Source organism: Phycodurus eques, chromosome 10 (genome assembly GCF_024500275.1).
Source record: "Phycodurus eques isolate BA_2022a chromosome 10, UOR_Pequ_1.1, whole genome shotgun sequence".
Classification (NCBI taxonomy): Eukaryota; Metazoa; Chordata; class Actinopteri; order Syngnathiformes; family Syngnathidae; genus Phycodurus; species Phycodurus eques.
Genome location: NC_084534.1, coordinates 22,776,608 through 22,792,840, shown reverse-complemented (window position 1 = coordinate 22,792,840; position 16,233 = coordinate 22,776,608). Strand labels below are relative to the sequence as shown.

The following is a 16,233-nucleotide window of genomic DNA, read 5'->3' as shown; positions in this document are numbered from 1 at the left end:
CCCACCTATATGATAAAGGAAGCCTTTTACATGTTTAATGTAAAAGAGTTAAAAGTTTTTTTGTTTTATTTTGGGTTAAATAGATAAATTATGTCCATTCATTTAAGGAGAACTCAGTCTTTTTTCCAATATTTTTCCATTTTTGTGGAAAAAATAAATAAATAAATATGACAGTTAAATTCGAAGGGGTATCTTGGAGTGTGTGTTCAGATTGCTCAATAAGGCTTTCACTGCATATTATTACGTAGATGTGCAGGCGTAACAAATGTGGTGGCATTATATCGAAGTATTAATGGACCTAATCTGAAAATGGGCCAAGGGTGTAAATCTGATGGGATTGAGGAGTTTGCGTGGATCTTTAGCGCCATCACGTGGCAATTTTTGCCACAACACCAGACTATGACAGGCAAACAAACGTCAGTGTTATTTTTAACAATTGTAAAAAAAAAAACACAAAAAGAAATATTGAATGAGACTTTTCATACTGATTAGCAATACAAGATAATGTTTTTTTTAACGCGAAATTCGTACATTTGTCTCTTGGTGAAACACTTCGCATGCGCAACGGGTGTACAATTAGCTTTGCGTTTGATTTGTAGACCGGGTTAAGCCGCCTCCCGCGTTTACTCTTGGTGGAGCGACGACAACACCGCCTTTGCGCGAACGCGTGCCATAATCCGAACGCCCAAACTGTCAGATCGAGCAAGTGACCACATCAGCCTGCGAAGCGTCCGCTTGTTGCCTTTTGTTACATTTCGGCTCAGTTAATCGATAAATAACATTCTGTCGCCGTCGTTCGTCTTGTGTCACTGTCACGGACAATGGCTGACCCCAAATACGCCAATTTACCAGGAATTGTAAGTGGCTATTGCTTAGCAGGCTAGCCTAGCTTCGGCTAACACGACTAGCTTTTGCTAACCTTGACTCAGCTGTTTTATTAGCATTCTAAACAGTTATAAATACATTACTGTAAGAGTTTACCTGCTAAATGTTGTACTTGTGGTGCGCTGAAAGCCACAATAAGGAAAAGAAATAGCTAAATCGTGTTTAAATGAGCCGGGGCGTTGGCCAGGCTAAAAGATGTTGCTGTCCGTGTATTTTTTTGTTTGTTCCAATTGTTATTATTTTGTTGTTTAAATAGGCGTTTAACGAGCCGGATGTGTACGAGACGGGTGACCTGCCAGAAGATGACCAGGCTCAGTTCGAGTCGGTAAGTCGCATGTTTTAAAATATATACTGTATAATAATCATAATCATAATAATAGGGTGTCTATTTTCGTCCCACATTCGTCATAAAATAAACAAAATGCTTCTGTGTAGAAAGATTGCATGAGAAAAAAAATTAACCAATAGTTCCCATTGAAAATGGTGAGGTGGAAAAAAGGAATGTGAAGGCATTCTTACTGTTGCAATGAGTTCTTGCATCCAAGTCTTATTTGCCAATCTTATCGCTTTTCCTCATGTCGTGGTCTTACTCAATTTACCAGACATTTATCAGAGCGCAGGGTCTTTGCCTCACCCAAGGCACTTCATCCAGAATTTTCCTACAAGTTCAATAATGTACCGTACCTGCCTACATACCACTTGCACTTTTTAATTTTTTTGTATTGATTTCTAATACTGGGCAGCACAGTAGCCTGAAGGTTAGCACGCCTGCCTTACATTTCTGAGGTAAACGTGTTATGGAAAAGGATGGATGGATATTTTCTTAATTTTCAATTTCCCAAATAATATATATTACAATTCAAATATACTTTGTTGTGTTTTTGTGAATTTGAATAAATCCACCTCGTCAAGGCCCTCACTAACCTTTTGGGTCTCTTTCTAGTTATGAATTAGGTTCCGTATGGTGGACTTGCATAGTTTTGTGTTGTTTCTCAATGCCATGATATTGGTTGGGGTCGTAAGCTCTGAACGGGGCTTTTTAGCACAGATTTCAAATGTTTGGACTTCTAACTTGAAGAGTTAAAACCTAATTGGCATTTTCCCTTCCATGTTGGTCTTCCCTTCTCAATACCCTTGTTGTTTTGACTCTAACCCACCTCTCCTCGGACCCTAGCTTTTACAAGTAAGATTGACTGTGTTTTATACTCCCAGTGGGCTTCAATGCTGTGCTTTTACTTGCATGATTTTATAAATCAAACTTCCACTCTTCCCTTGTGTTGATTTGAAGGGAATTAGGAGACTGAACTGTTAATTGCAAGGGCTGAATAGTTTTCTTAATGTTTGTGTTGCTATTTTATACTTTTCAGAAAGACAGGATGAACTGTGTGTGTTCAAAGAAAGGAGTGTTGTATTAAAAATTGTATTTCCACCTCCTCTCTCTAACTTGTCATGCTCTCTAGCAGCTGCTTCATGGCCAACGTTACTTCTCGCTCTGACTAACTTGGCTGTTTAAAAGCCTCCACGCGCTCTACATCATAATAGCACTTTATCTTAATATCAGGCGTAATGCATGTGACACAAGTGTTTTCCACTAAAACTGTGTCGTGAACTTTACGAGGTGTATCAGGAAAGTTCCAGAACTGGTGTCACGAAAGATACTTCAAATTATTCTCATTTACTATACACTGCATGGGGTAAGTAACGATTGAGATTTTTTTTTTCCTGCGCTCAAGAGCCACATTTGGGATATACGTCATGGCCGTTTTAAAAAACATAACGCATAGATGGGATGTACCCTGTCAATGTAAGCTTGACCTTCATTTATTTTTACATCAATAGCGGAAGAGTCAGTCCAGGCCATCTAAATTTAATATATGTACTATTTATATATCATTGTTTACTTCCTTGTTCCCTCTGCTTGGTGTTACTGCTTGTGGAGTTATTGACATGTAATTTAGGCATCTGCACTTGAAATGTACATGGAAATAGACTCGGATATAGGCATTCAGTTGGAATGGGTCACTTGGACCCGCGGTGTAAATCCGGATATAATGTGCTCCACTTTTATGTTTGGAAATGCATGAGAAAATCTTGTAGCTGTGTGCCCAGATACATGGCGGTTGTCCATAATAATGCATTTGTAGTGTGTATAGAGTGAAAAAGAGAACCCCCCCGCCAACGCCCCTACCTCACACTGTGTCACAACTGGGGGACGAGAGAAAGAAATGGAGCCATCCTAAGATGATTTTAGGGTGCTCACTGAAGCATTCACTGCTTTCTTTCTTATCTTCTTTCCCTGCTCCCAGTAAGCTGATCCTGTTGTGTGTGTTTGTGTGTGTGTGTGAGTGTGTGTGTGTGTGATAACCACATTAATGTGTTGTCTCTCTCTCCCACCCGGAACTGTTTTTATGCTCTTTCTAACTCTCTTTGGAAACCCAAGGAGCTGGTAAGAGCCTGACTAACCCTCCTCGTCTCCATCCCGCTTCCTCCCCTCCCGACCTGCATCAGTGTAACCTTTCCAGTGTCGCCTCGTTTGCTGTTATTTGTCTGTCGGTGTTTTAATCCAAAGTCTTCACTTCATCATCATACTTATAAAACAGTCAACACGTTTGCTTCCTTGTTCCATTCACGTACCGTCGTGTACTTGGTGTTCCATGACTTCATAATGAGTTCAACATTTTAAAGATGAGTTTTAGTCCTACACTGCTTTTTAATCATACTGAAATCACCAAGGAATTTAGCCCCAAACTAATCTGCATCATTTTAATGTTGTCATTCATTTGTGATTCATTTATGACAATCATTTTAATTTCAAAGGAAATCTGTCTAAAGACATATTGTTGGGTGGCGGTGATCAAGTTGAGCTGCCAGGTTTATCTTTTTTTTTTTTTTATGATGTCCAAAATCCAGGGGGTCCTTGGTTTACAACGGTTAGAAAGGTCCATTCCTACGTTGGAGACGTAACCTGAATTTAAACGTGAAATGGAATGTGGCGTCCAGTCTATCACTGACGTATGCCAACGCAGAAGCCCTATGTTGTTGTGAAAAACACTTCTAGGCCATAAATATAAAACAATCCATTGATAAACAGTAGGGATGGCGCTAAATGAGCATGACAATGTATTCGTACCCTGCTGCACAAAGTAGTTCATTACACACCGTTCGTAAACCTCAAAAAGGACCCTCTGCATATATATTTTCTGTGTACACACGTCTGACTTTCTTTTGTCTTCCCCCGATAACAGGAGGAGCTGTGCAGCGACAGCGTGGAGAGAATTGTGGTCAACCCAAACGCAGCTTACGACAAATTCAAGGACAAGCATGTCAACACCAAGGGACTGGGTCAGCTTCTACATAATGAATGAACCCAAAAAGTCCACTAACTGCTCTGGCGTTTGATTTAGGCTTCGTCTCATCCTCGCTTTCCTTTGCAGACTTCTCAGACAGAATTAGTAAAAGCAGAAGAGTGGGCTACGAGTCTGGAGAATTTGAAATTGTGAGTACAGTCTGTTCGGGACACACCTTTGAATCTGTTAGGAGGCATTCCATCAGACAGAAGGTAAACTTTCCATTGTAATTAACAGGAATGTACACAAATAAATATGAGTAAACCAGGATTTTGAAGGTTGAATCTTAATAGGGCACTTAAATATAGTTAGGGAAAATACATTTTAGCGTAATCTGGGTAAAACGAGCATATTTCATGCTATTTCTCCATCACATGCACTGATGATTCAGTTGAGTAAGTCCCCCCCCCCTTAAACTATTGGCAATTTTTTTTCTACTAATTTCAGGTTAAATTGGTTGAAAAAAGTGAAAATTGTCTAGAAATAAGTTACTTTTTAGATAATGAATCTTATTTTTAAGTGTTATGTATTATTTTTTTACCAGAACTAAGAGACAATTTTTTTGGTAAACCTTTGAGTTTTCACTGTGTGAATGAGACTTTGTTGGTATTTTTGGATAGGTCTGCATTTTTTTTTTTTTTTTTTTTTAGGTTTTGAATGGTTTGGGTCGGGGGGCCACCTAATATTGAACTCAACATTCATGATTTTGTTCTTCAATGAAAATGATTGTCGGGCTGAAGCGATGACTGGAATAACTGGAATATTTCAATTTTAATGAAAAGGTCAAAACCTCTGCCTCGAAGCTTCACAGGGATAATTTTTCCGCATGGAATAATCATACTGCGGACACGCATGCACCATTTCAATTGATCCATCCATTTTCCATACTGCTTATTATCACTAAAGTCGCAGGACCACTCCAATTTCTTTTCTCCCATGTATGTATGTTCACAACAAAGCAAAATGTCTATATTTATGCTTGACCTATACCAATTCCGCAGCTTAACTTCCCATATAAATTCCATCCCTTTGCAACCTTATTTTCTGTATTTTTCCCTTTTTGTGGTGCAGCTGGGAGAGGGCTGCGGTGTCAAGGAGACGCCCCAGCAGAAATACCAACGCCTGGTGAACGAGATCCAGGAGCTCTGTCAGGAGGTGGACACCATCCAGGTAGCGTCACCCACACACTAAGACATTCACACACACACTCATTGAATTGTAGTCACTTATTAGTGTGACACTGTTACAATGTCACGTATTGACTGTTCCGCCAGGCCGTCACAAAGGAAAACAACGCGGAAGAGCGCCTGACCCCGGTGGTCCTCGCACAGCAGGCGGCCCAGCTCAAGCAGCATCTGGTTTCGGCTCACCTTGACTCACTGCTGGGACCGCAGGCGCACATCAACCTGGCAGATCCGGACGGAGCGCTGGCCAGGTGAGCCGCCCCACGTGTACAGCCTGCCGAGAATGAAGTAATTATAAAACATTTTTTTTAAAGTGCCACGAGAAGGCACACTCGGTTAACACAGAACTTACTTTTCATTGGATTATTTTTATACTCATGGCCAAGAAATGTTTTTCAAACAAATATTTACTGTAGATGATTTGACTACCGCGTTAGTGATAGACGACAGCGTGTCCTACGTTGCCGCCGTAGGAGCGGAACGCCATCGTACACCGAGGAACCCCCTTGTAACCATTTGGCTGCGTCTCCTTCCTCAGGCGCCTGCTCACACAACTAGAGGCGGCCAAGGGCAGTCGCAGCTGCTCTGCGGGAGACGGCAAGGTGCCGGTGTCGGCGTCGGCCAAGGGCCCGGACGGAGTGGTCCTCTACGAGCTGCACAGCAGACCTGAGCAGGAGAAGTTCAACGAGTCTGCCAAGGTTAAAAAAAATAAGAAATAAAACTAAAAAAAAAGAAATAAAACATTTTAGGACTGAAAACGAAATTGAAAGTGTTTTGTCCGAGAATCCGTGCCGTTACCAGCAGCCAATCGGAGCCCAAGAGAATGAAAATCCAGCAAGACTCCTTAAATATTCACTATTTTATGTACACTGATTATTATTATTTTTATTTTTTTTACTGCATTTATTCAACATTTGCTTTCCATACTTTACAGCAGCGATTCTCCATCTTTTTACAACAATTACATCCCCCCCAAAAATTCACAGCTCTCCAAATACTACCATATTGGCCAACATTAGAATAGTGGAGTAAGCACAGGCAGGGATTTTATTCCTAAAATGTATATTTAATATTGTAAGCCACTGATGCAGTTAACATTCACACTGTGCTAAAATATCAGTAAAAAAATTAAATGATTCAATTAAAATGCATTCTAAATGTAATCAAATAAAACAAACAGTTACAAAAGGTTAAATGCAAATGCATTGTAGTTAAAAGTTAAGTACAGCTGAACTATACTTAACAAATGTACTGGATTTTAAAAAAAAAACTTTTTTTTTTTTTTTTTTTAAAGCCACTGTAACATTATATACACAGTTTGAACATTTAATTCAGTAATTATTTTGTGTACCACTTGTGCTAGTACCACACTTTAAGAGAATCACCCATTGAAAAAAACAATTGCTGGGAAGGCAGTGCTGAACTGACAGTAGTGGACGAGTGTTTTTAATTGCGCTACGCCGTTCTCTCTGTAGATGGCAGAATTGGAGAAGCGTCTGGCAGACCTGGAGATGGCTGTTGGCTCAGCATCAGACAAGCAGGTACTGGCACTGATTCCATGTCTGCTTCCCTCTCTTCAAACCTCACACGCAAAGTGTATTCATGCTCCCATTCCTATGGATACGTAACCTCAAACGTTGATTTATATGAATGTGATTGATGTATTCTGTCCTCCTCGGCGTTTCCACTGCAGGGTCCTCTGAGCGCCGGCATGCAAGGAGTCAGTCTGACGGTGAGTCGTCCACTTAACTGTGTCGTCACCACCCTCCGTAGCCAAAGAACGAGGTCACACTTCAGAGATGACATCACTTCCTGTCACACAGTTTACTACATATTTCCTTATTAACTCAGACCCGTTTTTGCTTCAGGATACATTGGAACTCCTCCAGGCCAGGGTCAGTGCGCTGGACTCTGCTACTTTGGATCAAGTGGAGGCCAGGCTGCAGGTACGACTTGCACCAAGGGTGTGCAAACTTTTATGGACAGTTATACCAGGTCATTCAGTCATGAGGAAAATAAAGAAAAAGTTAGTTATAATTGTTTTATACACAATGATAGAATGCCAGGTTGTGATACAAAAGATCAAGATAAATCATTTCAAAATATATTTTTTTTAATTTTGTTTTTTACCAATAATATAAATTATAACCTGTAGGTAATTCCTCATAACTGTGGATGTTCTTGTAGGCAAAATAAATAAATAAATAAAAAACGGATTACATTTTTTTTTTTGCCAAAATGATTCATTATTGTATTAAAATCATTCATTCACATCCAATAAGTTACTGTTACGTATCATTGGGTCAGTTGAAAGGCGCCACAGTGTTTTCCCCGCTTTTCGTGGTGGACTGGGACCGAGCCCTGGTGTGAAGGAAATAATACAACCCATAAAGGTTTACAAGGCCAGGGCCATCTACTATTCAACAATCTTTGCCATTCTTGGTCCCGAACCCCCACGAATAGAGAGTTGAATCTACATAAAAACAGACTCACAAAAGCACAAGAAAATAGCACTATTTTCACATTATTTGACTTTGAGGATTCCAGTCTATTCAATGAAATTGTGTCGACAGGGCGTCATGTACAGTATCTAACACGAGTACAATTGGATTGTATTCCTCCCTTTAAGAGTGTGCTCGGGAAGATGAACGAGATCGCCAAACACAAAACAGCCATTGAGGATGCCGACACACAAAACAAGGTGAGCGCTTGCTTGACTTTGGATCTACTCGCATGCAAGTCAAAGGTTTTGCTGTTTTTGTTAAGCTTGAATATGTGTTTGTAGCTGTCACAGCTGTATGACGCGGTGCAGAAGTGGGAGGCCACGTCCACATCAGTGCCTCAGGTGGTCCAGAGGCTGGTCACAGTCAAGGAGCTGCACGAGCAAGGTGACAAATTCTCAGGACCCAACAATGCGTGGAATATTGCCAACGCGCTGGCGTAGCGTCGCTCGGAACCACGGTACCCGCGGGACTTCACCGACGTGGAATATATGTAGGTTAGCGGGGGAGGGGCGAATAGTTGGAAATGCGTACTAATGTCGTCATCGCCGTCTGAGGCAACGTGTACAAACGGAGTGTAACACTTGACAATGTGAGAATGAAATGCGTATTTATGATTTCATTGTAAAACAAGGCATTGTATCACCAAGCCTTGAGCTGTCACATTATCAGTCAAGATGATGTTTACACTCATCATAAAGGCGAGTTTTGTTATTTATTTATTTTAACGATTTAAAAACGTTCCCAATTCTCTCATCCTCTTTGACATCCTTTTGTCAAAATGCCTCAAGAATCTTTACACCCCCACTTCGTGTCTTGCTGAAATTAGCCCATTTTGAGAGGCGGGCCCGGTCTCATTCAAATGAGCGACTCTATACCCCAACCCAGATACTGACGGGCCATACAGAGTAAACTGTATTGTGGCAGTGAACTCAGTTCAACCTGTGTCACAGTAAGCAATGTGGCATAATAGTGAACTTTTAATTTGGAAAGAGGTTTCAAGCTGTTTAATGGCACTTCCAGTTGATGTTTACTGCCAAACTAAACATAAGACAAAGACAATTATACCTTGTGTATTTAAAATAATCAAACTATGTTGCCTTAAGAACAGCCCACTAGCTTAATGCTAACATAAATAGAAAATGCTGTCAACGGATAGAATCGATAGTTGCAGTTTTACAACCCTTTAAGCAACGGATATTTGAACACAAATGGTGGACCAACATTTGTAGGCAGATAATATAACAATACTCACAGGCATGTATTCTTTATCCTCTACAGAATGAATAATTTTACAGCAACCTAGTGAGTATTTGTCGAAGTCTATTCTTCATTTGTGTGCATGACTACAGAATTTTCATGCCTCCCGATGTTCAACACAGCAGAATTGGATTGCAGCATTAAATCTTGATACACAAACTGTTTAATGCTTTACATTCTATTTAATTATCTTGTCATTCTGTTTGTATAAAGTACAATGGTATAGAGTGCTATTTTCCCTATTTAAAAAAAATAATAATAAAAAAATTGGGGGTTTGGTGGGGCTGGAATGGCTCAATAGTATTTTAGTTTCAATGAGGAAATGTGATTTGTTTTTTTACGAGCGTGGTCACAGCACTTGCTGTGTTTGTATACAAGCCGTTCAAAAGTCAATGTTTAAGGAAGATCTTTTTTGCGTGTGTCACACAGCTATGCAGTTTGGTCAACTGCTCACACATCTGGACACCACTCAGCAGATGATCAACAACTCTCTGAAGGACAACAACACACTGCTGACACAGGTAAAGACCGCACCACCCCATAAGATGACACTGGAACCTTTACAATGTGACTTAAAACATTTATGCACAGTTGATAAAGGTTTTGTGATGGTGACCGTTCAAAATCGGTCAACCAGCATTTAATAGCTACTCTATGACAGTGTCAATCAACATCAAACATTTGTGAGTTTTACATACAGCCCTCGTGTCGGATTTCAAAAAGTTGCTCTTCTTCACATCAAATACGTCCTCCTCCCCATCTTCTCGTGTCAGGTCCAGCAGACAATGAAGGAAAACCTGGTGGCCATCGAGGAGAACTTCGCCACGCTCGACCAGCGGATGAAAAAGGTGTCCAAATAAAACTGGCCCAAAAAATAAATAAAATAAAAAAACAAAACAAATCATTTGGGTGTCAACATGGACAAATGAGAGTCCCACATTGACTCTTCTGCCCACCCCTTACATCCCCCCCCCTACTGCTCTCTTCCTCCACCTATGCCTTCTTCACTAAGTGGAATGTTGGGAATGATTTGAAAAGAAGACCAAATTTCCTCAATTTAATTGAACTGACTGCTTGGATTTTATGATTAGTAGAACTGACGATTCAAGATGAGACTGGATTTGCACTGTAGTTTATACTCATCCTGTTAAATGGCTCACAGTAATGTTGGAAGGATACATTAGAGATGTTTAGGAAAAAAATAAATGTTGTGGGGCCCCAGAAGGAAAAATGTGTAAATATATCCAAATTACCTTGTTTGCTTGAGCTCAGTCGGTTATTTGTATTTATATTATGACTGGGACACACCACACACACTTTTAATCTGCATTGCCATTGCCTACAATTCAAATGTATAATGGTCACGGAATATGATCAATAAAACAGATTAACTCGATTTGTATGTATTCCAAGTGTAGAGTTCTTCCAACTGTTATACTCGTTGAGAAGCAGTAGGTGGCAGCATAGCACGTATTAAAGGACACAAAACTATATGGAGGAAAAACATCTATAGATCAATCATGAGTAAGAGAAACTTGGTCCACCCTGGTCTGGTCGCCAGTCCAGTTTTCTTTAAAATAAAAATCAATTGCTCCACTAAAATAATCACCTACCCGCACACATCTGGGCCCGCATGACATATAACTTTTTATTATGTCTATTTTAAAAAAATGTGTTTTAGTAAAGGAAGTCAGACCTCCAGGGTGTTACACAGCTAAAATAGAGAAGGGCGTGTCCTCACTGTACATGCAGTGTATCATGTGTATGTGCTCATCTATCAGACTGCCAGACCATCTGGACTCAATTTGATCACACAACACTGTTACTGTCAAGTAAGAGCAGGAGGACTGATGATGATGAATGAATCTCGTTGAGGAGTGAGTTTAAGTTTGGGACACTTCCAATGCTACGTTTCTCACGATTGGTTCTTAAAACCGCGGCACGGTGGCCGACTGGTTAGAGCGTCAGCCTCACAGTTCTGAGGACCCGGGTTCAATCCCCGGCCCCGCCTGTGTGGAGTTTGCATGTTCTCCCCGTGCCTGCGTGGGTTTTCTCCGGGCACTCCGGTTTCCTCCCACATCCCAAAAACATGCATTCATTGGAGACTCTAAATTGCCCGTAGGCATGACTGTGAGTGCGAATGGTTGTTTGTTTCTATGTGCCCTGCGATTGGCTGGCAACCAGTTCAGGGTGTACCCCGCCTCCTGCCCGATGACAGCTGGGATAGGCTCCAGCACGCCCGCGACCCTAGTGAGGCTCAGAAAATGGATGGATGGATGGGTTCTTAAAACCAACGTTGGTGCTAGCCTTGCGCGGTTTCCTGTTGGTGTAGATGTCACAATGTGTGTTTTCGAAAAGCAAGCTAAATTCGAGCTGTTTTACTTAAACTGACATCCGTAAGACACCACCGCGAACTTGAGCTTTACAGATGCCGTTCCATGATTGTCTTTAAAAAAAAATCCACATTGAAATCCATACTTGCCAATAAAACAAAAGCCACATTAACAAGTACATAAAAAAATTATTTTAAAGAATTTGTAAATATATATATATATATATATATATATATCTGCTTCATACAATTAAAGAACATGTTTTAAATTTTTGATTAACATAGAAATGAATGCACATTGAAAAAATACATTAAAACTGCATATTCCAAAAATAATTTTAATCCACGTTAAAGAAAATGTATTTTATTTATTAAACTATCCGCAAAAAAAAAAAAAAAAACCACAAAAATTATTTTTAAAACACAAAAATGTAAAAATCCACATTGAAATATCCATATTGAAAAAAAAATACACATCCATATTGAAAAAAGCATTACTAATCCACACTCAAAAATTTATCCGCATGGATTTATTACCCCCCTCCCAAAAAAATCCCAATTAAAACACGCACTGATTCAAATAAAATTTCAATTATTTTTTTTTATTATTTAGATTGAAAAAAAAAAATAGATATCCACATCAAATACAATATTTTGAAGCGCGCTTGTATCTCAAAATTTTCCTCGTATCTCAAGTGACTGCTCATATCTTGAAAAAGTCGTATCTCAGGGCACCACTGTAGTTAGTAAAAAAAAAAAATATAATAATATTCCACATAAATACAGTGGTGCAATCCATTTTAAAAATCACTGTCCAACTTGAAACCCAAGTTTGAGACAGCTGGGTTCAGAAAGAGGTTGCGAGGAGAAGGCTTCTTTCTTCTAAATGGAAGGAAATCCCATGCTTACTCAAGGCAGACCCTAGGAGCAACGATTACAAAGTGAAAAGCAGCGGCCCTAAAACTGAACCGTGTGGAACCTCAAATGACAGTTATGTTGTATATCATAGGTCACAAAGCCCACTTTTTGAAAAGCTTTGAAAATTATTTGATCTGATGTCATTGTTTTTCATACATCAAATAAAGCTGCGGTGCGGTCATCAAATAAAGGTCCGGTGATTGACTTAGCCAGTCCAAGACCTTCCACTTTTCCCCCCTGATGAAGTCCTTTGTTGTGTTGCCAGTGTGTTTTGGGTCACTGTCTTGTTGCATGATGAAGCTTCTCCCGATTAGTTTGGATGCATTTGTCTGTAAATTGCCAGACAAAATGGTTTTGTAGACTTCAGAATTCATTCTGCTGCTACCATCATGAGTTATCTCATCAATAAAGACTCGTGAGCCCGTTCCAGAAGCAGCCATGCAAGCCCAAGCCATGACATTACCTCCACCATGCTTTACAGAGGAGTTTATGTGTTTTGGATCATAAGCAGATCCTTTCTTTCTCCATACTTTGGCCTTTCCATCACTTTGGTAGAGGTTAATCTTGGGCTCATCAGTCCATAAAACTTTGTTCCAAAACTTTTGTGGCTCACCGCTGTACTTCTTTGCAAAATCCAATCTGGCCTTCTGATTCTTTTTCGCTGATGAGTCGTTTGCATCATGTGGTATGGCCTGTATAGTTCTTCTCTCGAAGTCTTCGAACAGTGGATTGTGATACCTTCACCCCTGCCCTGCGGAGGTTCGGCAGTGATGTCACTGACTGTTGTCTTTGGGTGTTTCTTCACATCTCTCACGTTTCTGTCATCAACTGCCCTTAGCTGACCTGTTCGATGTCTGTTGCTCAGTACACCAGTAGTTTTTATTTTTCAGTAGATTCCAAATTGTTGTATTGGCTATCCCCAATGTTTGTGCAATAGCTCCGATCGATTTTTCCTCTTCTCTCCGCTTCAAAATGATTTGCTTTTCTCTCATAGACTTCCCTCTGGCATTCATGTTTGCTTAACAGCAAATGCAGTTTTCAAAAGTGAAAGCCAAAGCCAAAAACAAGCACTATCTAATGTTTAGGCAGTCACTCTAAAAGGCAACACAACACCTGAGCAACTAGAAACACCAATCAGTCACATATTCCAATACTTTTGCTCACTTGAAAAGTGGGTGGGTACAATCAAAAGGTGCTCTGTCCTGAGTTAACACATCTAGATGGAAATACCATGAAATAAAAGCTGGAATTCTGAACTTTTGTCTCATTCATCTTTTGATCTGAAACCCAAATGTGTTCAATAAACAACAAAGGAATTGACCTTGCCGTTCCAATACTTTTGGAGGAGACTGTACCTTGTGAAGCCATGTTAGACTTCAGGCTTTATCCTATCACCACATTAACAGCTGTATCGCTTCGTCGAGGCTCGGAGCCTGGATGCTTTCCGACAGCTGCTGTGTGTGCACGCATTCATGGATGGGTGTGGGTGTGGGTGTGTGTGTGGGGGGGGGGGATCGAGGGGATGGGGGGGTGCCCGTGTGTGTGTGTGTGTGCTGGGGTGAGCTGACTGGGTGTGGCGTGAGTCTTGACTGAGGTAGCATGGTGCTCAGCAGGAAATGGAACTTGCTGCAATGCAGGAAATCGTCTGGCTACTCGCTACAACCTGTAAAGCGCAACTAACTCAACTTTAGAGGTTCCACTTGAGTGCCCTTTAGCTATTGTTAAATGAATAACTCTGGCACCGTCAACTTTGGAGGTTTTACAGGGTGTCTTACTTTTTTTTACTTTTTTTACTATTACTATTTCACAACACCTAACTTATTTTTGCAGTGGCATTTGAAATATTAAGACGTTTTAAAATGAGTTTGAACCTGGACGGGAATACTTCTTGATTGTGGTCAAATTTGGAGGTTCCACGAGGGTCTCGTTCACTTTTAGTTTTATTGTATGGCACCAAACTTATGTTTATACTTTTATGACATTTTGGAATGTTACAATATTACTTCAAACATAAGATTTGATGAATTAGACTTGGGAAATGATTAATTTTCACGATTATGTTCAACTTTGGTGGTTCCATGGGCTGTCTTTTACTGTATTTTAGTTTTACTATAAATAACTTTTTTTTTTTTTTACACTTGTGGCATTTTGAAACCTTACATTTCTTAAAACATAAGGTATAGGGAACATTAACCCGCTGACAAGTGTTCAATTTCGATGGTTCAGATGTCATTTTAGTCTTATTGTAGCTTATAAGTGGCCAACTTATTATTACACTTGGAATGTCACAATTTTATTTCAAATTAAAGTTTTAAAATGAGTTTTGACCCTAGAACGGAGTAATTTGCTCAATCGTGTTATTTAGTGACACAAGGGGGTCAAAATATCAGAAACAGCTCGAAATAATAAGCAATAAAGCAATTGTGAAGTGAATAACTCTCGGGCTGTTTTTATAGATATATATGTATATCTTTTATAAATTGTATATCGGATCAATAAAGTGTCCCTTTGACTTGGATGTCACGTGGTAGAATAATTTGAATGAAGTAAACATCGTCGTGCGTGTGATTGTTAAAAACAAATGAAACTGGTGCAAGCAAGGTCTAGCTAATGAAGAGAGCCCAGATCCTGACAAAGTCAACAGACAGCCGGGTGGAGGTGGAGGGTGGAGGGTGGAGAGTGGAGGGGGGTTATGGCGGTCCAAGTGTGCCGAACTACTCAGCAACAGCCACCCGAGCCGTGACGCGTTGCCGGTGCTGTAAGCCGGTCCCGGAGACAAGTGTTTGAGCTCGCGATTCGCTGCTCGCCGCTGTTGCTATGAGGGGGCGCGCGCCCCTGCCGCCGCGGGAGCGCGCGAGGCTTTCGGATTTGCCTGGCGCGCTCCGGTTTGCGGGGCGTCAACGGCTTGTTTACGTCGAGCTTTGTTACCGCAAATGTCCGAGAAGTGACAGGAACTCGAAATAACCAAGTCCGGCCAAACGGATCACTGTAGTTGTCTAATTGCTTTGGTAATCACATAACAGGCAAATTATTATTATTAATGATAATCATATAACAGGCAGGTTATTTTTTATTAATAATAGCTAGAGCATAGGTGAGCATGTACGGCCCGTGGACTGCCACGTGCAGCACTTAAATCATCTCCTAAAAACACACAAAAGCTCAGGTTATAAAAGCATTTGAACCCACAAAAGCTACACAATGCACATTTATCTGATTCATGTTTGCTTTTCTTTTACGGCCCTCGGACAACGACTGAAATCCACTTTTTTTGTGTGTGTCGTCATTTATAGGGAACACATGGCTTTGTTTACCATAGATGAAAAAAAATGTAGGCATTAGTAAAACAACTGTGATTATACATGCTGGGGCAAAAGTAGGTAATGCACACTTTTATCGTAAATGTATTTAAAGGAGGGAGGATGGAATGAATGAAGGAAAGAAGGCGATTCAAAAAAAGAATCATCTTATTTGACGTGAACACACACGCGCGAACATTTGACCTATCACAGTAGCAGACACAGCAAAGACATTATTCGTGGCACACGCTGGAGCATGAGGGCGATTTGAAGTGCCCCTCGCTCAAGGACACCACAGGATGGACAGTACGATGCCGCATCCTGTCATACTCTGTTTTTTTTTTTTTTTTTTTTCTTCCGCCGGTTAGTGACTTGAACCGGGGTCCCCGCAGTGGCAGAATTATGATTGTAAGCCTGAAGGTTTTGTGCTAACACTTAGTATGTTATTATTTTCCCAAGTGATTTTATCTCCTGTCAACATGACAGGAGGGTGAAACTGATCTACTT

General features: G+C 40.4%; 1 protein-coding gene across 1 annotated transcript; it reads left to right on the top strand.

The window, feature by feature from the left end:
- The first annotated feature begins 590 nt into the window (after positions 1–590).
- Positions 591–10,573, top strand: dctn2 (dynactin 2 (p50)). Its single transcript, XM_061687094.1, has 14 exons — positions 591–857; positions 1,142–1,210; positions 4,131–4,227; positions 4,320–4,381; positions 5,304–5,402; positions 5,507–5,667; positions 5,955–6,114; positions 6,892–6,957; positions 7,110–7,148; positions 7,285–7,362; positions 8,046–8,117; positions 8,202–8,304; positions 9,607–9,698; positions 9,951–10,573. Exons 1-14 carry the CDS (start codon positions 822–824, stop codon positions 10,035–10,037), a joined length of 1,221 nt encoding a protein of 406 aa, XP_061543078.1. The 5' UTR covers positions 591–821; the 3' UTR covers positions 10,038–10,573.
- The last annotated feature ends 5,660 nt before the right edge of the window (positions 10,574–16,233 follow it).